The 22,839-nt window shown below is 43.3% G+C and overlaps 3 protein-coding genes across 3 annotated transcripts; 2 read left to right on the forward strand and 1 right to left on the reverse strand.

The window, feature by feature from the left end:
• Positions 1-2,970, forward strand: LOC137913552 (adenosine deaminase 2-A-like). Its single transcript, XM_068757196.1, has 9 exons — positions 1-304; positions 389-608; positions 793-1,006; positions 1,092-1,219; positions 1,336-1,426; positions 1,558-1,666; positions 1,836-1,993; positions 2,087-2,289; positions 2,369-2,970. The coding sequence occupies exons 1-9, from the start codon at positions 1-3 to the stop codon at positions 2,457-2,459; spliced, it is 1,518 nt and encodes a 505-aa protein (XP_068613297.1). The 3' UTR covers positions 2,460-2,970.
• A 1,053-nt stretch (positions 2,971-4,023) lies between these two features.
• LOC137913547 (kelch-like protein 36) lies at positions 4,024-7,318 on the reverse strand. Its single transcript, XM_068757190.1, has 8 exons — positions 7,256-7,318; positions 6,575-6,769; positions 6,321-6,443; positions 5,995-6,216; positions 5,593-5,898; positions 5,100-5,327; positions 4,839-4,996; positions 4,024-4,567 (listed from the first exon to the last, which is right to left on the reverse strand). Exons 1-8 carry the CDS (start codon positions 7,316-7,318, stop codon positions 4,024-4,026), a joined length of 1,839 nt encoding a protein of 612 aa, XP_068613291.1.
• A 2,326-nt stretch (positions 7,319-9,644) lies between these two features.
• Positions 9,645-16,053, forward strand: LOC137913550 (coactosin-like protein). Its single transcript, XM_068757194.1, has 4 exons — positions 9,645-9,736; positions 10,433-10,515; positions 13,291-13,448; positions 14,019-16,053. The coding sequence occupies exons 1-4, from the start codon at positions 9,663-9,665 to the stop codon at positions 14,127-14,129; spliced, it is 426 nt and encodes a 141-aa protein (XP_068613295.1). The 5' UTR covers positions 9,645-9,662; the 3' UTR covers positions 14,130-16,053.
• Positions 16,054-22,839: the final 6,786 nt, after the last annotated feature.

Below are 22,839 nucleotides of genomic sequence, written 5' to 3' on the forward strand. Positions count from 1 at the left end.
ATGGCAGGGCTGCTACAGCGCCCCCAGGTGGCTGCTACCTGTCTGCTTTTGTGCTGCTTGACCGGTGGTCTGTCCATCCCAGACCCCAGACAGAGGGACGCCCTCATACAGCTGGAGGTCTCCATGCAGACAGGTGGGCAGATGGTTCTGACTGAGGCAGAGGAGCGGCTGGACGCTCTTCTTCTTAAAGTGAAGCGGGAGGAGATACTGAGAGCAGACTTCCCTCCCGCCTTGCACTTCTTCAACGCCAGGCGGCTCATCCGGGCCAGTCCCATTTTCAGCTTGCTTCAAAAGATGCCTAAAGGTGCGTGGGTTTTTTTTTGTCGTGCAATTTTTAAATGAACGCTGAATGAGATTTATACTAAATAATCTGTGTGCTTTATTACAGGGGGAGCGCTCCACGTCCATGATTTCTCCATGACTAGCGTGGAGTGGCTAGTGAAGAACGTGACCTATCGGCCCCATTGCTACGCGTGTTTCACCGACAGCCAGTCCTTCAGATTCATCTTCTCATCTCAAAATCCTAAGGCTCTGGACCGCTGCTCCCCTTGGACCCTGCTGGAAAGCCTCAGGGCCAAGATGGTCAACGCCACAGACCTAGACAACAGGTGAATCACGTTTTACTTTCAGTCGGAGTCGTCATCGTGAAGCGGGAGCTCATCACTGCAGATTGGACGGCGTGCCATTAAAATATTGTTGGAAGCTTAATAGACCTTTTATTAAGTGAAAATGTTGTCTGTGATAAGTAGATTGAAACCCGTGCAGGTAATCTAACAGTATGTTCACTCGCAGCATCATGGGAAACCTGACGCTCTTCACTGAGCAGGATCCAGAGGCGGCGTATCCAAACCAGGATGTGGTGTGGAATAAGTTTGAACAAGCCTTCCTTATGATGTTGGGTCTGGTCACTTACGCGCCCGTGTTCAGAGACTACTACTACCAAGGCCTCACAGAGTTTCACACGGACAACGTCATGTATTTGGAACTGCGGGCTTTGCTTCCGGAGGTACACCGATGTCATGTTTGGTATGTTCCGTTCATCCACTCATCTGTGTTATTATCATTGACCCCGTTGCGTTTCTGCTGCTCAGATATACGAGTTGGACGGCACAACTCATGACACAGCCTGGACTCTGAAGACCTACCAGGATGTGACAAGACAGTTCACAGCAGAACACCCAGACTTCTTTGGTGCGAGAATCATCTACACGATCCATCGGTAACTATCCTGAATTCACCTACGGTGAAATTTATAGTTTAAATATCACTTGTTTGTTTTTTAGAAGACAGTAGAAGTACACACTTGGCCACCATTCAACATTGTGTTTTTTCCAGGGGAGTAAACATATCTGTCATGACCGGAGTTGTGGAGGCAGCAATGAAGCTACGGAGAGACTTCCCAGATATCATGGCTGGCTTTGACTTGGTGAGAATCAGCAGCAGTTATTATATAAACAGCGACGGGTTGAACTGTGAGAGTTCTGATTTTACTCCAAAGACAAAGTCTCCAATTGAATCATTTGAAAAGCACAACTGTTTGCTGAAACGCATGTACAGGTGGGCCGTGAAGACAGCGGCAGACCCCTGTGGTACTTCAGAGACGCCCTGTCATTGCCAGCGGAGAGAGGGGTGACGCTTCCTTTCTTTTTCCACGCTGGAGAGACTGGTGAGCTCCTCTTTCCATATTCCAATTCATCGTGAAACCTAATCAATCAGATCTTAACCAAGAAGTGAGTCAGACGATACATGGGCATCGCATCATTTAAGAATAGCCCGACTGTGTCATGAAAATCATTGCAATATAACACGCACATTGATGTCTCTGTCACGTGAAGATCTTGAGGGCACAGAGGTTGACCAGAACCTGCTGGATGCCCTTTTGTTTAACACATCTCGTATTGGCCACGGCTTCGCTCTGCAACGCCACCCATTTGCCAAAGTTCTATCCAGGAAGAGAGGGGTGGCTGTGGAAGTGTGTCCCATATCCAATCAGGTACAGCATTTCCCTATAAGCCACAACAAAATTGTGTTACGAGTTAAAGTGTGCATCTTGTAAACAAATATCTTATTCCTTGCCGTCATGCAGGTGATGAAGCTCGTCAAAGACCTGCGAAACCATCCGGCGGCTTCACTGATGTCAGAGAACCACCCGCTAGTCATTAGTTCTGATGACCCTGCTATGTTCGGTGCCTCTGGACTCTCGTATGATTTCTACGAAGCTTTTGTGGGCTTCGGTGGGATTAGATCTAACGTAGGCTCCCTCAAACAGCTGGCAATAAACTCTATTAGGTAAGCTTGAGCGGAGAAGGCGTTACAAACTGTGCTTGCACGCAGTCGTCGTGTGACGTTTCCCTGTCTTGTCTTCCAGGTACAGTTCTTTGACTCTGAAGCAACAACAGGAAGCCCTGGCTCTGTGGCAGAAACACTGGGAGAAATTCATCTCTGATAATGCTCCTTAGAAAGAAAGCAACGCAAATTTCGACTATTTTATCCTATTTGCAGCGAGACAAAGTGACTCGGATTATAGAGAGACTCTATCAACGGCGCGAAAACGTCAGTCATTAATGGCGTAGACCCGTACGACCTCACGAAGTTAGCACTGATTAAGCCTCTATGCAGTATTATCATGTGTACTATTACCTCGTATTGGCTAGGTGTGTTTACATGTGAGCAGCGTCGAGCCTGGAAATCACTGGAGGCTGCAATCAATTTGCCGTGGGTTGGGTTGGTGATGGTTGCTTTAATTTCAGCTTTGCCTCTTCTTAAACGGTGCTTGAAGAGTTTTCTGTATTGTGTGTTTGTGATTTGCTTTTGCTTTATAAACATGAAATGAAGAACTAGTGTAAATTCTCGTGCTTTTAGATTTGTATATGTTGTGCTCTGTATAGGATCATGGTCAGATCGTACAGGCACATCGAATGTAGAATACTCACGAAATATATCTGTCTTGGGAGTGTTTATTAAACAAACAAAAAAGAAAATTTTACAAGGTTTTCTTCAATGCACTGCTTGTGATAACCAGAGAGTAGTTTTTCTTTAGGTTACTGACTGTTCTTTCTGTGTCTGGGCCAGTTTGGTGTTGGTGCTGTCCAAGACATTATTATAGAATGTTTTAAACGTATATAGGTCCAAATCAATCCATATCTTCACTCCTGAAACGTATACGTCAAGGGTTTGGTTGAACTGCCTTGCAACTCCTCTCCTCCGTCCCCCAGTGTGGGGCCGCCTTCCCCAGGACATCTTTCTGGCCACATGTTTTATTACCGTATTTTCCGGACTATAAGTCGCTCTTTTTTTCATAGGTTGGCTGGCCCTGCGACTTATACTCAGTCAGGTGTGACTTATATAAAATAAAATATAATATATTTTTATATAAACATGAAATAAAGCATGTAAGTAAACCCCCAGTTATCCACAGTTTCAACTCAAGCATCCGCGACAATTTTTTCGTTACGCTCAAAATTCCTTCTCAGTGTTATTGTTTTTATTAGAAGTAAACAGCTGCTGAGATGTTTGATGTGTCATTAAAGTAAAAAGTCAAAGTCGGCGATCTGCTTGAAACGTTTCTCTGTATAAAAAGCTCTTTCTCTGTTTTCTGGGGAAAACTGCTGATTTCGGTGAATTCTGCTTCTTCAAAAATATAATTCGTATATCATACCATTCCACTGTGTTCACTGAAAGACAGCGCTTACTGGTTTGTGACTGTTGTTTTGACAACTGTTACCGGCTTTCGCCAGCCGTAGTTAATTAGATTAAGATAATGTTAGCGCAGTGGATTGTCTGAAAGAGCCTGACTGTAAAATGATTCTTGAACTTGTGCTTTAAGGTTTCATACAGGACGATGTGGCAAATGGCTTTGGTTTTATTTGAACAGCCCAGGCAAGTATGTCAAGCATAGGGACATACAAGCCCCTAATACGTAGTTGGTGCCTATAAACATAAACAAAACATCAGTCTATAACTGGATTTATCTTAAATGTATGCTTCAGGTTCTGCTTCACTGTCATTATGTGAGTGTTTCATTCATTTCACTATGTGCGCCATCTTCTTCTGCGGACAGGGCGACGGCCTCACCGTGCACACACATGCTGAGGCCCCTGCGATGCGTTTCGGCACGTCTGGTCCCCTGGACCATGAGTCCTTGTCGGGGTTATAAACCTGAGTAGCTCTGGAGAATGACATTTTCTCCCAGCTGTAGCCACCCAGCACATAAATCCTCCCCGCCCACACTGCAAGTCCTGCCTCGCTGTTGGGCAGCAGCAGTGGTGCAATCTGGGTCCACTGTCCACTGTGCGGGTCGTAGGACTCCACCTGCAGGATGTCAAAGCGTTCTGTGGTGTCGGCGTCGTCATCGCTGCCCCCGATCGCGTAGATGAGGTGGTCGAGGGACGCCATGCAATGCCATCCCCGCGGTTGGGACATGGCCTGGCGCGCTACCCACACGTCACTGTCCCGCGATGGATCATAGCTCAGGACGTCCCGGCGGTATGGGCCGATCTGGTAGTCATGACCACCAGAAATGTAGACAATGCCGCAGTGAACTGTCCCAGCGTGGCCGTAAGTAAACCTACAGAAGACGAAATAAAAAAAAATCTAGGAAATAAATCATTTCTCCTGAAATACATTTTGATAAAGATATAGCAGAGTATTCATAAATTCACTATTTCCCCTCATTTTATTAGTCTCAGCAGAGACATCAGCCACCACCACCAGCAACCCCATTTCATGAGGGGATTTATTGTCATGTTACTCCGGGCAGATTTAATGATCGCACATTATCTGGTGCAACAAAAAAGAAAAGTTATCATTATTTACTTCATATTTATATTATTATTTACCTGGGTAGGCCCGCCACGAAAGACCAGCAGTCTTCAGCGGGGCGATAAACCTCCACAGAGGACAAAGCTCCCGTTTCATTCCTGCCACCTACAGCAATCAGGCAATCTTCAACTGCCCCCAAATAAAAATCCACTCTCTGCTGGTTCATCGGAGCGCCCTAAAAAAACGGGATGACATGTTTTGCGTTTGCTATTTATGCTTCATTTGTAAAGTGAAAACTAAAGGTGAAAGAAGGCCGCAGTGCCTATTTGGTTCAGTACCCTGGTCCACTGATTGTGGCGGGGGTCGTATCTGTACAGGAGGTTACAAGCAGCATCTCCACCAATGTCCCTGGACGAGCTGCCACCAGCAGCGAAGATAAAGCCCCCGAGAACCGCCAGGCAGTGGTGGCTCCGCTGGGCCGGCAGCTCTGTTTCCACCTTCCAGCTTCCTGTTTTGCCGTCCAGCCGGCAAACGTTGGCGCTCAGCTCCTCTCCGTGTTCTGAAACCTAGAAAATACAAATTAAGAGGACAAGAATCTCATGGCTTTTTACTTTTGTGCTGTTGAAAAGGTTATTGTGACATGCCAGATATAAAAAAACATTCGACTTAAGCGAGTTAGCACAAAGTTATTTTTGCTGTACATTCCAAATCATGTCTGAGTCAATTAAATCAAGACAAACCCTAGTCAGGAGGGTACAGGAGTACTAGCAAGTACATCACGAGCAAACTTCTCATTTGTCAGTAAACTACTGGACAGATCCACATCTGTACCTCTCCTCCTATCAAAAGCAGCCGCTCTTCCCCTCCCCTCAGGCTGGTGCGTCCTGTTTGCAGGAGCGGCTGGGCGCTGGGCCTGGCGTGGTACCCCAGAGCTTCCTCCAACAGGGTCTCACAGGCAGCCCCCTCGGGATGCAGCGCCCGCAGCGCCGGCAGCACCCGGCCCACGAGGTCTCCCATCGGCATCAGGGGGAAGCGGACATTAGAGAGGAGCCGTCTGGCGTGGGCGGGCCGCTCAGGACTCTGGCTGAGCCACTGCAGCGTGGCCCGAAGTAGCGCCTGCTCACTGTCATGTTGAACCTGCAGTGAAGAGAAGACTTTTTAGGAACCGACCCTCCACAAAGAGCCCCCCCCCCCCTCAAAAAAAAAAGCATTTGAAAATTGCAGAGTGTTTACCTGACTGCTGGAAAGGTAGGAGGAGAGTTTGCATAAAGGAATGCCCCGGAGAAAGTTGGGGGTGAAAGAGAGCGTAGCAAAGCGTGAGAGGATGAAGTGATCAATAAAGGCGTCGAGTCGCTCCAGGCTGTAGAGCAGCGCCAGCTCTTGTAGGTACAGGTAGTTTTCCTCGCTCACCTCCCGCTCCAGGTACTGGCAGCAGAAGTCCACAACTCGCCACACCTGAGCAACAGTTTAAAGCATGCTATATAGGAACGACCCTCTCAGTAGCGTGATGTCATCACTGAATAAGTGTCCAAATGATTTAATGGAGCCCAGTTTCTCACCTGCAGGAGGTGGGCAGCTTCCAGGACATGGTCAATATTACCCCCATCCAGTGGCAGCTCCCCGCTGTACAGGAAGTCCACCACGGCGGCGAGCCCGATGTAGGACAACCCAACCAGCTCCACCTAGAAAGAGGACGGGAACGATACAGAGAAATCAAGAGGCAGATGAATAATAATCTGTGTAAGCCTCTGAATGACAGCGTTATTACTGTCTATGTGTCAATCTGGACCCTACATATGGAACTATCTAGAACCTCCTGCTGGCGCTCCTCCCTCATGCCCAAAGTGAACATGGAATGGAAGTACGGGCTGCAAATAGCCAGCAAAGCTCGGTGAGCCGGGACCCGCTGGTCGTCGGCCACCAGGATGACGTCACAGAACTGTCCGCGCTCCCGCTGTCCATTGAGGCCCTGCAGCACTTCCACAGATTGATCCACCCAGTGGAACACCTTTGACACAAATCCACAAAACACAATGAATGGCATCCAGTTTATGGAACTTCACGGGAGAGCAGTGTTTTTTTTTTTCTCACAGTCCAAAATTCTGTTTGCAAAAATGATTTGAGTTGATCAAAAGGATCATAGAAGAAGAATGTCTACCGATGACACGGATCTTCTATGCACGTTCTAGTTGCTGCTCGGCCGCTGACGAGGACGCACAAGGCGGGAATCTGGCATAGAAAACCTACGCCACATTAAGTCTACTCCGATTTACCGTCTGTTTAACATCTGAGAAAGCTATGAATTACATGGTACATTTGAATTGTCCGGTGAAAGTTATAGACTTTGTGAAGTTTTGAATGGGGGGGGGGGGCTTCTAGCTGTGCTGTGCATCTGAACCTCTGGCCAGATAAACACAATTTTAATCAAAAATTCTCATCTTGATTTGGGCTCATCTGCACACAAACACACAAACACACACAAACACACACCGACCTTGGCCGAGTCGCTGATCCGATAGGCCCGACGCACAAGGCTGGGCTCGCCATTGTCCATCATCATGTCCCCTCAGACAGGGATCATCTAAAGACACACGCACACACACCCGCACACGCACACACATCATCATTCTATGCTGTGAAGAGGTTCGGTCCCCACAGCGCGCGCGCACACACGCACACACGTACACGACGATAATATATTTTAAGTTTAGTCACTTAGATATGTAAAGTGATTAGTGCTTACATTTGGCGAAGCAGAAGAAATCTGGTTTCAAACGGACTGAATGCTGTTTGGCATTAGGGGGATAATCAGCGGCATCGATCAACACGCGACGAGACAAATCGATCCGTTTAATTAATGAAACGAACTCTGGTAACGTAATCTATTCTGCAGAAACACACATACACACGGTACACACATGGCTTAATGGACTTAGAAACAGTGCTGCACAATGTAGCATATTCCTAGCTAGCCGGAATAAATAAGGAAACTTCCGGTTTAGACGTTCAAAATAAAATCCTTTGTTCAAAATAAATCCATTTACGTCAAAACCTTGCGACCGCAGCATTTGTAAAGTATTAAATTGCATTACCCTCAACCCTAAAACTTAGACAAGAGCAATAATGTCCAGGTAAAAAAGGGAAATTCTTCAAACAACTGTTTAAACGAGGAGTATCAAGACAGGTAAAAATGTTAAAACCTTTATTCATATGAAAATATACGCACGCACTGGCCTGTATCCATACAATAAAGCAGAATAATCTGTCAAACGCACTTTCATATAACATTTACCAAGGAAACCAACTTGCACTACAAAGCGACTGTCTCAGGGTGTGATTCGGTGAAGATCCAGTAGGTGGCGGTGTAATGCAGGAACAGATAACCTTGAATCCGGGGCTGGGCAGGTGTTGTCGGTGTCGGTTTCAGCAGTCGAGCCGGTGGAAGCTGCGGACTCCCATCTGGAGGGGGGGTTGGGGGGGGCGCGTCTGACCTCTGTGCAGCCTGCCTGCTTTACGGATCAGCCTGGTACTTTACGAAGGACGCACACACACACACGCAACCATCCGCCCCCGCCAGAGCCCGTGCACGTTGTTCCATGGCCCCAGCTTGTGTTCAATTCTAAGCGTGTAGAAGCCACATTTGCCTTTATGCACTGTAATTGCTACGAGTGCGGCAGCAAACTGCATATCTAAATGTAAAAGAAATCAGAAGAAAGGGATGTTACTTTTTATTAAATACACTAAAGTATTTGGACACTTCTATTAAAAGGTCATAAATGGAATGGCACGCGTGGAAGAAAATTAAAGGACGGAGACAAAATTAGTGGATTTCATCCACTGCGTCGGGCTCTGTCAAGTTGCAGAATTCTACACAACCAAGACCGGAAGTGTATTTATTTTTATTGCATTCTGAATAAAAAAATGTCTCAAATAAATTTTAAGGGCCAGGGCTCTTTCTCAAACCTGTTTCTGAGGTGCAGCAGATTGATATATTGATTGGTCACTACACATTTTCAATCTGGACACAGGCAGTCTGTCGCTAATCCTCGTCTACACTGGTTAGTGTGGAATGGTGAACCTGCCTCTATCTTTCTAGTGTGCCAATGACAGATTCCGGATTATGTATCCCCAGGAATAATATTAGTCATTTTCTCCCCAGTGTGTTTAACAAGGGAGGGGTGATGTGGAATTAGTTGCATGTAGACATCTTGGACATTTCTCTATCAATAATTGTTCTCATACTCAAGCCACACATATAGATGCACAACTAACTTTAAAGTGGAGAGTTTATTTCCAGATTGGGCGATAAATCATGTGCTTTTAAATTACCATAGCATTAGTATAGATATAATATCACTACAGTATTTTGTACATTTGAATAATTTTGAACTAAATATTAAATAGTTAGAATATAAAACACGACATATTCATTATCTAAATATTGTTCTACTAACATTGATTTGCCAGTTCGATTAATTCATTGCTGTGCATCTTATTTTGAAAGTGCATGCCGGAACAACGAGTTGAGTGTTGGTCGCCACGCTGACGTCGGTTCCCGCGCCCGCCGCCCACTGACAGTGAAGGTAAATCCGGCGTCGGGGCGCTGCTGTTCTCTCTCCTACATCACCAACGCCCATTGAGGAGTAACGTACAGGAAATGAACGGAGCCGCCGTTTCCCGTTAGGTGTCACTGGCTCGGTCGTTCCCGAGGCGGTGGTCGTGATTTTTGGGATCGCAGCCTAATCTATAACGTTATCGGTTGTAGTTCTCTTGATGTTCAGGCCTAGCATCAACTATATAAGTTAGCCGCTTTAGCTAGCTCTCCCCGATTTGGACTGATTTAACGCGGACACTTCCGACACTTTGATTCCGGCCCACCGGAAAACAAACAAAACAAAACGATGACACAAGTGGATAAAGAGGCTTGCATGGATGCTTACAACCAGGTCAGAGACGACAGCACGGAGTACAGCTGGTAAGTGGAGCCGAACTCCCGTTCTCCGATGCGGCTATTATTTGTGTGAGCTCAGGTGGAAAAACTCACCATGTCGTTTAGAAACGACCTTAAAAAAAAAAATCTGATCCCAAACATGTTAAAAATCACGCAGCCTCCTCCTAACGATGCCACCCACGGCGTCGTCCTTTCTATGGAGAAGGGCGTGAAAATTACAAGCGGACATTTTGGGGAAAGTTTATTTTTTATTTTATTTTGTCAAATCTGCCGATCTCAAAAGACATTTTGTAGTAAACGACATTTTATTTAGACCAGGGATCCATTTAAGAATAACTCTATGGTTAATAATCGACGCGTCCTGCGTCAGAATGCCATTTTAGTGGGTTGGGTTTGCCGGTGCGACACCAAATTCTGTGTCACCCATCAGATTCGGTGACCGGAAAGCCCTGCCGGATCCACTTCGATCCAAAACACAGCCGTGAAAATCCTGAAGCGTTCGCATGATGTGAACAGTTTCCTGCTTTGTTAGTAACCGCTGCTTTAAATCCACGCAGCCTGTCTCATCTTTATGCTGTTTTATGTTCGCATCCCAGCCCAGCAGGGCAGCAATAGTTCCCTTTGTCCTGTGTATATAGCAGCTATGGGCGTCCGAGGAATGCTTGTTGTGACTCCCGAGACCGATTGATCCGATAATGTTTGTAATTCTGCATCTTCCAGGGCTGCTTTTAAATACGACGACTCCACCATCGTGCCTGCGGGACTCGGGGCTGACTTTGAGGAGTTCAAGAAGTTGTGCACAGGTAAAAAAAAAAATAGTAGCTTTTATTTCTAAATCTGCATCTGTCGTTTTTTTTTAAAACCAGACGTTACCATGGTGACGTATGGACGATACTTGCCTCCCTGCTGCTGGTCTAGTTCTGTGCTCTGCGTGTCCTGCACCTCTCTGCAGGACACTAATCTTTTAAGACCCTGCTCCGCCCCCCTCTGGCCTTGAGCCCTTGTGTTTGTGTGTGTGTGTGTGTGTGTGTGTGTGCGCACTGTCAAAGCACTTAAACCGTGCACACTACATTTTATAATGCGTTTTACAGTATCCTGTTCTTGATTTTAACAAGGTGAAACGGTTCACGCGAGCACGTTGGGTTCCATCGCCACAGGTGTGATGGGAAGTTAAACGTTTCCACCGGACACACCTCTGGTTCAAAGGAGCGACATGCTGTGGACGAGTCCTACCATAATGTACGCCGTTGTGTCTTTAGCGAGGAGTCGGGCCTGCTGTGTATTCAGTACGATGAGGAGTCATTCACTTTGCAGGGAACTTGTTTTAATCCTCACAAAAGGAAGTCGATAGCTACAACGATAAAGAAGATGTTTCCAATCGAGCCGATGTAACGAATGGCTGCCGATGGGATGAAGAAAATCTGTCTCTGAATGTTACGTTCCTCTCTTTTTTTGTGCCCTCTGGCGAAAAATGTCTGCTCAGATGTTGGGTGTGGTTTTTTTTTTTTTTTGTTCCTGTTGCGTCTTTCTTCAAACCGAACTGCCTCAGGGCTGTACTGTCTTTACTTCCTGACAATGATGAGTTCGCTTTTGCATGTTGAAATATTTAACGAATCCCTGTCATTTACAATAATTCAGTCGGCATCCTTCTATCTGTGGTCTTAGTTTCCGTAGTGTAGTTGTACCCCGAGGAGGAGGAGCAGATAATGCCGACTGATAGTGTTGGAGTATTTTTTATTTTTTTTTTAAATCTCATCCACTTTTTGCAAGAAAAATATGTGAATTCTGTTGTCATCTTGGATCAGTGTAAAGAGATGCTGCAATAGCTCGTGTTATAAATGATCATATGCCCCTCAATAAGAAGTTGGAATCAGTTTTATTTTTCAGAATAGTTTATTATCAACATTAGTTTTTGAAATAATGAGTTATGATGTGACCGGCGATGACACCGGAATCATTAGGGATCATCCTCTGGGGACACCAGTTCAAAGCGAAAATAAAAACAAGACCAGATTTGTCCTCGGGTAACAGTCTGTGATACTGATACTGTTCACAGGAGACGGCTCTGGTTTCAGGCTGTGTCGCGGGGGGGGGGGCTACCATGTCCTGAGAGAGACACAACTCACCACAACTGAAGCTACACAGAACAAAGTCTCTCCCAACAAGTATTTCTGCTGTATCGTCATCGTCGAGCGGATGCCGACTGAGTCGGCGTTCCTTTAAAGGGGGAAGACAAATCAGGAAGAATACGGTAAAGAGAGGAAGTGTGCAGCAGCGGGGTCGGGTTCGTTGTTTGTCGTAGTTCCTCTCTGGAACCCCACAGTGGCGAGGAGGAATAAGACCAGGATTCACTCTGAGTTCCATGTTATTGTTTTTGCTGGAGGCGAGATGTTGAAACCAGCGATGTCCTTCGTGGGTTTGTCTGATTAGGCCCATGACGGCGGCTGTTTTCTGCTAGCGCTGCTGAACCGATTAACGCCGCTGCTCTCTCATGCCTGGAATGCTTCTATCAGCCGCTTCAACGGGTTCATAAAAAAAAATGATGTAAAAAAAACTCCTAAACAAGGTGCAGTTGATCCGCCGTACCTTCGACCGTTACTGCCAAGTCGTTTATCATTGTCAAAGCCTTCCCAGAATTTATAATGCTGCTCTCCTGTGTTTCCTGGTGGAGCTTTAAGGGCGTGTTCACACTCGGCAAGCTTGGTTCCATTAAAACAAACTGTGGTGTGATTGCTCTGCCAGTGCAGTTCATTCAAACAAGCGTGAACCCGACCGCCCCAAACTACAAGCGCGAACGCACCCTAAACGCGAGCGTGAAACCGATTGGCCCGGTCAGTCGGTGGTGCGCTGCTGCATTGGGCCCAGCGCTGCACAACGACTTGTATTCCGTTTCTTGATTGAGTTGCATTCCTTCTGCGAGTGGTCAGTCATTAGAACCAGATTTAGTGTGTTCCTAAGCCAGTAGGGATGTTTTTCGTGATGAATGTGACGGGATATAATCTTTCTGACAGACCAAATGTTTAATTGGAAGCTAAGAACATGGAATATGAGCGCAGCGTTTCTGGAAATGTAACCATTGGTGTCTGATAACTGGAAGCGTACTCTGGATCCCAACCTGAATGAGCCCTTATAGTTGGGCTCTGTCTATGAGCGGCGTTGCATGTATTCTCATTACATGTCTGGTAGCAGGTCGTCCCGCTGGACTAATGTGTCTTGACCGGATTGTTTCATTTGAACAGACACATATTTTAGAGTTATTTCAGAGGTGGACGTCCAAGACGATGGCGGATGTGGTCACTGGGGAGATCTGTGCTGCTACTGGAAGTCTCAGAAAACATTTGACTCATTTAGTCACGGAATATTTCTGTGTTCAACACACACACACGCCATCACTCAAAAAGAAAACCTTATTTTCTATCTGTGCTGCACCAGACCGGCAACGCTGAGCAGAAAAAGAAGAAAATGTGCAGTTTTAAATGCACCTTATTTCCAATACATGCATATTATAAACGTGGGTGTAAATAAAACCTGAAAGCACCATTAATATGTATTCAGTCTTTCATATTCTTATCCCACAGATGATTGTCGTTTGTACGGCTTTGTACGGATCATGACTGGAGATGCCATGAGCAAACGAGCCAAGTTCACTTTCATCACCTGGATCGGCAAAGGGATCGTTGGGATGCAGCTCGCCAAGATCACCACCGACAGAGCCTTGGTTAAAGAGATAGTGCAGGTCAGAGACCTGCGGGATTGCATGTGGAGAGAAGAGCAATTAAAATAAATAAATAATGGCTGCCATCATGAGAGTAAATTAGTGCAAAGCAGTAATAGTCCCTTTGGGAAAACTGAGTGATTACACAGGCACCGGGACAAAGGGATTAAAAAAACAACTCAGACTATTTCACCAGTAAATGTATGAGGATAATATAGTGGTAAAAAAACAAGCCACAAATCAAATGAGGAAGGCTCTGAGACATCATGGCAAAGCAGTAGTAGCAGACATGATGGAAATGTAGCCAGTAATGGAGTAAGACTTCCTATTAGCCGTACCAATATAGCAAGCAACGCCTCATCTCGTAAATCATGGACTATTTAACACTATTAAAAGGTACGTTTAAGATTTGTGAAAGGCCATTAAGGAGACACTCATGGAACCAACATTTGGTACTGAATTATAAAGGTACTTGTTTTGTGAGGAATAGATCATGGATTCTGTGGAAACAAGATTCCACCTGAAATAATTATATTGATGCTTTTTGTTCTCTCCATTTAAATCAGTCTTTATTTGTTTTTCATTCTGCAGAACTTTGCCAAGGAGTTCTCATTCAATGACCAGAAGGAACTGGATGAGGACTCCATCCGTTTGGAACTGAAGAAGTCGGGTGGATCCAATTATGACGCTCAAGCTGAGTAGAGAAAGTGCCACAGTCAACTGGAAGGGTTTGGGTTTTGGGATCAGGTCTTTTTGAGGATGGGGAGTGAGCCAGGATGCTACCGCTTGGGGAGAGGGAGAGACGGCACAGAGGGGGCTCATTAGGAAAGGAAAATGCATGCACCAAGCATAATTGTACCATCAAACTATAAAGCAGCCAAGGCGCATCACTTTCGGTGCATCTCAAAAAGGATCATGTCTACATTAGGGCTTATATTTAAGCTATTCTTACAACACTTATGGAGCTGCTTGGTTGCTGTACCTGCTAGCATCCGTTTCTGTACCTAGAACATTTCAAATTGCATCCATGCATTTCAAGTTGTCTTAATTTGTTGACATTATATTAAATTATATTATATCTATAACAGTGATCCCCCAACCTTTTTTGTGCCAATGGCCGGTTTCATGCCGGGGTGCAATTAAACCAAACCGCATATTATGCACTTGTAATAACTATTAAAGGATTATCACACCAATATCTACTCGCATATAACACACATGTTAGTTAATGTGGCGGCCCTCAGTAATTGCTTCTGTCCTTCTTGCTCATGTGTTTTTTTCATTAAAAAAAATCCCCTCCAACTTCTTGTCTTTTAACCCAGGGTTCATGATCTCCAGGGTTCGTGATCTCCACGTGCCGAAGCAGTTTTTGAGGCTTCATTGGTGTGCGGGTCAATTGTTAAGCCCGTAGTTTGAGTATGACCCTGTACTGTTAAAGAGCAGCTTTCTGTTCTTGGAGATTTTACGCTCCTCTATTTTAAGCGAGTATGCTTTATCGCTTTTATGTGATTGAGAACCTCAGAATTGCCATAATTAGCATTGTTAAGTCTTTTTTTTTTTTTTTTCCATACAAAAATCAAAGTAAAACAAGTGGAGAAGTTAGTAAATCACTGATCTTGTATGAATGTATTTACATGTTAATTAACTTCAGGCATTTTTGAACCTTTATTCCTTTGACAGACACAGGGTAGCTGTTTTCTTTATGCTAGGCTAAGGCCTTCGTACTGAATGAGCATTGCTAAGAGTGGCGTTGACCCGCCCATCTCTCTACCATCACGCCAAAGCAACATGCCCCAACGTGTTGAACTATTCCTTTAATTACTGGATCTGGCCCAAAAATGTACCCCAGCAGTAGACAAGCACGGTTCTGTTTATACTCTGTATCTGTCCACTGTTTGAGTTCTAGAATGACTGATGAAAAAGCAAGTGCATGAATACTAATGGATCAGACTCTTTTCTGTGATGCTCTGCCCTCTCCCCGTCCAGCTCATGGTTGGTTTTCTACTGTGCTGTGCATCATCATCTCACACTGATCTTCATCTCAGCTCGGCAGCAGATGAGCGTTATTAATTTACATCCAGGCTTTAGCACTGTTGACTAAGAAAAAATCAATTAAATGAGGACGTGGAAAATATGGAAGGGTTTTGCCTCAATCGCCATATTCTTATCATGAATCAAGTTTTAAGAATTAGTTCAAGGGTGAGGATAGATGTCCCATTTTTGAAATGAAGCTCTTTACCCGCGTTTGCCAACAGAGCATGTTCTTAGTTGAGTTACACTGTACCTCCTGGAGGAAAAGATCTCCATTTTTTGTTACAAGTATCCTTCGGCATGAAGCTCGAGTTGTAATGGCAAGAATATATTTAGCCAACCACTTCATCTGTAGCCCAACAGCTATGTTTGGATTCAACCCTCCCAAAAATCCCCTCTGCACAAAAGTAGGATTTCACTTGTACCTTTCTTTGAGATGAATTGAATTTTACCTGAACCTTTGCCTTTTGATTTTATTTTTAAGAGCATTGTTATTTTGGACATTTGGCAGAAAAAAGAGAGAAAAAAAGTCAAGGAGCCCAGTGGGCAAAAGTTGATTCATTTCAAAATAAAAACTCATGGCTTTTTTCCAAAATCTGTTTCTCAAGGTCTCTTTTGTGTCTCTCTGCATCACATGACATAATGATTGCATGACCATTAATAGTCATCTCGATGAGGTAATACTCCAGATGTAAGGACATGAAACAAAAACTATTTGGGTGTCTCATTAGGGTTTGACTTGACTTGGACACTGAAATCGGTGAACGTTTAACATTTTACCCAATAAAGAAATGGACATCTGCTTATGTGTATGAAACCACTCAGTCATAGGTCAAAGGTTAACCTAACAGCCAGTCAAACAGCTGATGGTGCCCCACAAAGGGAGACACAAACTGAACTAAACTCATTATAGCCAAAATTTGAGTTGGAATTTAAAAAGGAATTTTATTGTATTTAATCATGAGTAAGAGCTGCTGTCTGGACCGTCACCAGCCGCTCCTGATTCTGCTGCAGCTGCCAGATGACTGGATTAATGATGTCAGCATGACACAGTCAATGGTCAAACATGACTCCATTTAGTGTGTGTGTGTGTCTGATAGGACAGCAGACAGGTAGCATTGAGGCCCTGGATCGTTCACTGTGAGAAAGTGAGCGAAAAAGGCTGAAATTTAATATCGCGACACAAGTGTGTAAGATAGTTTAGTTGTCAGGGGTGACTGGTTTTCCATTGATGTATTGGCTGTTCTTCAGCGGCCGTTTTCCTGGATCACAGTTGAACTGAGAATAAAGTCTGAATAGAATGGTCATAAGAAAAGTGTTTACTTCGTCTGGACTGCGGACTGTGCTAACTGTCACAGTGGGTCTTGTAAATGTGTCTGGACTGTCGAGACTTTTAGATCTCCAAGCTGCAAGAAGTGAGTCACACTTAACTTAACCACAAGCGTTTGAACACATGTTGAACTTGAAAGCTGTCACACACATCTGGCAACTACTTTGTCACTCAGACCTGAACAATCCTCTCCAGAGAAAATCCTGCAGCCATTGTTGATCACGGATTAGTGTTTTACGTACGGGTGGTAATTCTGCTTCTCAATGTACCATCTGTGTCGCTCATGTTTACACCACGATTAGATAATATTAGAGATTAGGTAAGACTGTAGATTCTATAAGGACTTGAAACTGAAATAATCTGTGAGGTAGAATCATGATAAATATGAATGCTATATAGAAAGGTTATGGAAGAAAACGAATTTGATGCTTCCTACTAACATACATTTTTAGACATTGCTTGTCTTGAATCGACATCATCCAAAATTAAGCAATACTTTGACCCTTTTGTTTTTTAAACATTTTTATTTTTTTATTTTTTATAGATCTTATATATTTTTTTATGCCATTTGAAAAATAAATCCCCTATCATTGATGAAATCATTCCTGATTTGCCTTAAATTGTAATCAGCTCTTACTTGGCAAAAAATACACCTCTTGACAGATTGAATTAAAATTCACAACTTTTGAGATTTGTCAATGTGGCGTACATGTCCTGACAGCTCCAGACAACATAAGTCCTAATGTGCCCTTTACCCAATCTGTTTTTGTGGAAGAGAGAGAGCGAGAGAGAGAGAGCATACAAGACATGTTGGAGCATCTAAGGAAGGACTATCAGACCCTTCCTGCATTCCTCAGAACAGTGATCAACACAAAGGAGCACTTCTAAATTTCAGAGTTTGAAAATGACATTCAAACAGCAGACATAAAGACAATTAACACCGATTGAAAATTGTTCCCCATATGTTTTAATTAATCCTAATACACCACCAATCTTACCTCCCAAATATTTACCTTTAGTTGCTTGCACTTTTCTGGGTTGTTTCTTTCTATCCAGAGGGTGTAAATTGGAAGGGCGTTGAGGAAAAAAAAGACAGACACATGTGAATAGCGTTTCATCATTACCTCAACTGGGTAAGGAGGGTCAGAGCTAGAGAGGCAATAGGAAGGTCAAAAAGGACAAAAAGGGGCTTGGAGATTTAAATTTCCACATTTAGCAAAGCAAATTTGGGTTGGGGGGGGGGGGGGGGGGGGGGTCTCTATTCAGATTCTTCCAGGCCAAAGAGAAAACAATAAAGCAGGAATGTGAGAACGGGTCAGTTCTTAGCTGCTGTCTGCCAGGACTTCAGTGTTGGCACAGACATGCCATTGTCTCTAACGAGCTGAGGGCGACGTCATTCTTCCACCCCGAATGAGAGCACTGACACTGTAAATCCAAGCCCATGTCTGTTTGCTGTGATGCCAGCCTGTTATTGGTTTATATCAGCAACACCATCATGTTAGCCCCGCCAGAGGTCTTCCCTCCCAAATGTAAGATAACAAAGAAACAGGTATTGCGAAGAGAGGGCTGTGTTTTTCACTAAATGTTCTCGCAATCAAAGAAGCTCGTTAATATACCAGGGCTCTCAATATCGAAAGATATTCCTTAAATAAGAGTATGTCAAATTCAATATTGCGTTCTTCAAATTGAATAGGAGTTGGAAATGAAGCATATTATATGAGAGTATTATTGCTAACATTAGCAGCTAAACACGGCTCAGGGTATTTCACCTCAACATAATTCGAAATTAACTCCGAGTTTATGCCTCCATCATTACAGCCATGCTGGGGTTCCATTGGAAAAGCTGATAGCATCAGGATTACCAGGCCTGCGTCTCTCATCCAAGTACCCCGGACTAGACTGGGCACCATTTGGCCATTACGGCCATGTCTTCATGTGGGCACCACTCTAAATTCAGAGCAGCATTAATCACCCGCATCGCATTAGAATAGCTGAAGGCAACACAAGTTGCTCCTTGTGCATTCTCTCTGTCTGTCAGACAATATTTGATATGATTTTACTTTATGATCATCCAGTCCCAAGAACTACTGTCCATGTAGTAATATTTTGATTCACTGCAATTACTTAAGTACTGTGCACTGAAGAGTCCACCATAATGTTAATTAGACTATAACTCTCTCTCTTCTGGATGGATCAGTGACCCCCAATAAAATGGTTATTCATTTATTGAACCTGCTCCAATTTTCAAATTACACTGTCTCTGTAGCCATAAGGTCAACTGCCTCTTTGCACAGGCATTTACACTAAAAAATGAGGGTGCATTTGGATTTTAATAGCACTTACTGAAAGAACAGACTTAGTTACATCCCAGTAAATTAAGATATTGGTTAACGAGAGAGTGATCCAACACTGATAGGTATAAGCTAAGGCTGAAATTTTTATTTGGTTTGTTGAATCTTGATGGGAACTCACACGAGTTCCTTTTATCAAAGCACGTAAAAATGTGATCCGGTTGCATGTTAACTTCATTTGGATCCTTTCAACAACACTTCTTTAATTATATTTATAATATTTGAAGCTAACGGGTTCATAACAAATTCACTACTGTGAAATAACAAATAATATTAATATTAGTACAGATTTGCCCCTAAAATAAAATTGCAGTCGGCACTGATCCAGGTACCAGTAGGTCAAATTTGTACCTTCAAGCATTATTGAGTTAAAACCTGAAGAATAGCACCATTATAAAAAAAACTATCACAGATCCAATGACAAGGTGGATATACTGAGCTGCACAGTGGAAGTTTGCACTCTCCAAGTGCAGCCTAGTTGTATTTGACAGCCATTAACAAAGTCACACAATTCTAAATGAATGTTTTATTGCAGTTAAGAAAGATGCAGTTCAGCTGAAGCCTGAGATGGCACACATTATGGTGTGTGCAAAAATGAGCAATAAGCAAAAAGAAAAGACCTAATAAAAGCACCTCAGTCTCAGAGGAGCATCTGCCTTATTGAAATCCTTATGTACACACATGTAAAACACTCAGGTATAGAATAAGAGTGCATATAAACTCTCAAGTGTTGTTTTATTTTTTAAGAAACACCTAAGAAAAACACAGCGCACCTTGTGATAAGCATCAGGTCCCCTTTATGTTAAAACCTGGCATCTCATTGTGTCTTCAGAAATCAAAGTTGGGATCATTGGAATTTTCTTTGCATCTGAACTAAGTTTTCGTTTTAAAACTTGCCATTCAGATCATGGTGGATTTCCTGTTGAGTCAGTCTGAAGTACAACTTTTACCATATAGGGATAGAACTGAGAGGAGTGATAGTGTGTAAAGGGAAGAGAAAAGAAGAACTAACAAGACTCACATCTCAAGTCTCAACTCGCTGACAGCTGAACAAAGGAGTGAACACATTTAATCCCACAGTTCCGTAAGCAATGAAAATTTATGTTCTTATTGGAACAACTTTAACATTTATATAACTGTGAAACTTGTGTACTACCTGCTCCTCTTTATACCAGCTTAAAACAGAAGTAAAAAAATAAAACAACGTAGGAAATAGATTGAAAGTAGCGAGAGACAGAGACTGAGATTGTAAAGTGATATGATGACACCTGAAGGTTTTATAGCTGCTGAACTCAAATTCCTAGGATACAGCATTATAAAGAGACTGAACACCTTACTGCACGATCAAAAGGAAACATTTTTCATCTTCCATGTTTTCCGTCGCTAAATGTTTTCTGATTGAAACATTCCAACCACTTGCCATTACTTGCTACTGTCACGCCATGTTATAATTTACAATTCTATTAAAAAAATAAAATGTCAACTGCTGTAATAACTTTTCATAGCTATAAAATCCTGTCTCGCAATATTATGCAAACTGTTGTGCAAGCGTTCGGTATGAGATAAGCAGTGAAATTTATCTTTCGAACTGATCAGTGTTTGAAAGAGTTGCATGATATCTTTTTCAGCAGTGGATCAATTTGGAATCAATACCTCATGGCAAAAAAGTGTACACATATGTTGATTCATTTTAGGGGAGGTAAAGTGCTCCTCAGAGGCTGCAGAACCATCTCGACCATAAATTCAGGGTCATTTCTTTCACCTTCAGGACGAATTACATATAAATTTGGATTCACTTTAATGCAATCCAAAAAAAACCCCCTCACATTCACAAATGATCTTTAAGTTTTGTCATTCACCTCACGCTGCCTACAATGATTCACAACCGATATCCTGTTTACAGGAGTTTGCTTACTTTGATGTGGGCAGATTGCTTCACCTTCATCTCCACATTCAGCTGTCGCTGTGGGTGCATCCACTTAGTTACAGTGCAACACACCCATCCCAGAGCATTCAAAAAAGGCTCATGCCCTTAAAAGGCATTATTCACTGCCTTGCTGTTTCAACAGAGGCCTCGGTCTCTCGGCAGTTGCTCGTGTGCAGACTCTACTGGTGTAAAATGGCATAGGATTGGAAAATTATCATTTCAGGTGGCGCAATGGAGTTGCCACTTGCCAGCATAGCAACTTTATTATTGCGCAAATAATTTCATAATAGTAGACTACTGGCAGCAAAAGCAAAAGGAAAGGCACAACACCTGTTGTCTAAAAACGGGAATATATTTAGTAGCAGTGCTCTGAGGCAACATTTATTTATTTATTCATTTATTTAAAATCAATTTATGTGTTTGTATGTGGACTGACCAATCTCAACTATTCCCAAAGAGGAGCAATGAAACAATGTTTTATAAAGTCCGTAAAGTATAAACTGCATTCAGTGAAGGAAGGATGGGCTTTGGAATGTACATTTTTTATGTGTGAAATTTGTATTTATTGTTTTTTGACATACAGTATTTTAGTCGTGGACGATATGCTCATTTTAAATTCTGGCCAAAGTAAATTTGTGAAATGGCCTGTTTAAATAAAAAACAGCAGGGAAATGGAGGAAACTTACAAGGCAATACATTGCTGGAAAAAACTTCTCATGTGATCACTTCCCTGGGTGGACAAAAGCAGAGAGAAGTTCAATTTGCAACGGTCCAGATAGTAAATTAGCACACCCTGCAGAGCGCACATTTCTTAATCCTTGCCACACATCCAGGGTCTGCGCTGTCAAAACAGCCCCCAAAGAGGTCATCTAGAACAAATTGAAATGGCTTTCTGTACGCTAATGATTTAAACGATGACCACGGGGTCGACACCAGCTATCAAACAGAGCCATCTTTTCTTTAGTAATGGATGGCAAGCTTTTGCTGGCTCCCACAAAGAGGATTTTAAAAAGCAACAGTGGCTCTGACACACAAAGCACCGCTCCAGGAGAGAGTCGGCTGTGACTCAGGAGGCAGAGTAGTCGTCTACTTATTGGAAGGTTGGTGGTTTGATTCCGGTGTCGTTGAGCAGCACGCTGAGACTCGATTAACTCTCACTGCCGTTTTTTTGATGTGTGTGGGTTGTGTCAATGGTCATCACTCCTGTTGAGCAGGTGGCACCTTGCATGATAGCAAAAAAACAAAATGGAAAACAGACAGAGTTTAGATGTTTAGCGTTGCATAACCCCTAATTACATTGGATTTAAACCTTTTCTTAAATGATTGTACTGTTGTCGAGTTCTTTAATGTGCCATCCAGGCTATTCCATAAATGTACTCCTCTAATTGAGATGGATCTGCATTTAGTGTTTGTTCTAGCTTCTCTTTTTTGATATTTGTGAGTTCCTCTCAAATTATAACCGGTCTCTCTGTGATTGAACCTTTTCTGGATACAGTCTGGAAGATTGTTATTGTGAACCCTGAACATAACCACAGCTGTGTTGAGATCGACTAAGTCGTTTAATTTTAATATATTTAGCTGAATAAACAGTGGGTGTGTTGGGGCATAATACTCTGCATAATTAATTAATCTGACTGCCTTTTTTTGCGAAATGCAATGCAATGAGGAGTGCAACGAATAATTACGTTTTAATTGAGAACATAATTAACGACTGCTACTATGATATACACGCCCCCATCCTCACGTCGTAGCACCGCGGCTCTCGCGAGACTC

Source organism: Brachionichthys hirsutus, unplaced genomic scaffold (assembly GCF_040956055.1).
Source record: "Brachionichthys hirsutus isolate HB-005 unplaced genomic scaffold, CSIRO-AGI_Bhir_v1 contig_1421, whole genome shotgun sequence".
Lineage (NCBI taxonomy): Eukaryota > Metazoa > Chordata > Actinopteri > Lophiiformes > Brachionichthyidae > Brachionichthys > Brachionichthys hirsutus.

What these genes read in the sequence shown, in the direction of transcription:
- LOC137913552 (XM_068757196.1), top strand. Translation starts at nt 1, where the DNA reads ATGGCAGGGCTGCTACAGCGCCCCCAGGTGGCTGCTACCTGTCTGCTT. An exon ending in TGCGGGCTTTGCTTCCGGAG is followed by an intron (nt 1,007 to 1,091) that starts GTACACCGATGT and finishes TCTGCTGCTCAG; the next exon opens with ATATACGAGTTGGACGGCAC. An exon ending in TGTGTCCCATATCCAATCAG is followed by an intron (nt 1,994 to 2,086) that starts GTACAGCATTTC and finishes GCCGTCATGCAG; the next exon opens with GTGATGAAGCTCGTCAAAGA.
- LOC137913547 (XM_068757190.1), bottom strand. Translation starts at nt 7,318, where the DNA reads ATGATGGACAATGGCGAGCCCAGCCTTGTGCGTCGGGCCTATCGGATC. An exon ending in CCTACCTTTCCAGCAGTCAG is followed by an intron (nt 5,899 to 5,994) that starts GTAAACACTCTG and finishes TCTTCACTGCAG; the next exon opens with GTTCAACATGACAGTGAGCA. An exon ending in GCCACAATCAGTGGACCAGG is followed by an intron (nt 4,997 to 5,099) that starts GTACTGAACCAA and finishes CCGTTTTTTTAG; the next exon opens with GGCGCTCCGATGAACCAGCA.
- LOC137913550 (XM_068757194.1), top strand. Translation starts at nt 9,663, where the DNA reads ATGACACAAGTGGATAAAGAGGCTTGCATGGATGCTTACAACCAGGTC. An exon ending in GACAGCACGGAGTACAGCTG is followed by an intron (nt 9,737 to 10,432) that starts GTAAGTGGAGCC and finishes TGCATCTTCCAG; the next exon opens with GGCTGCTTTTAAATACGACG. An exon ending in TGGTTAAAGAGATAGTGCAG is followed by an intron (nt 13,449 to 14,018) that starts GTCAGAGACCTG and finishes TTCATTCTGCAG; the next exon opens with AACTTTGCCAAGGAGTTCTC.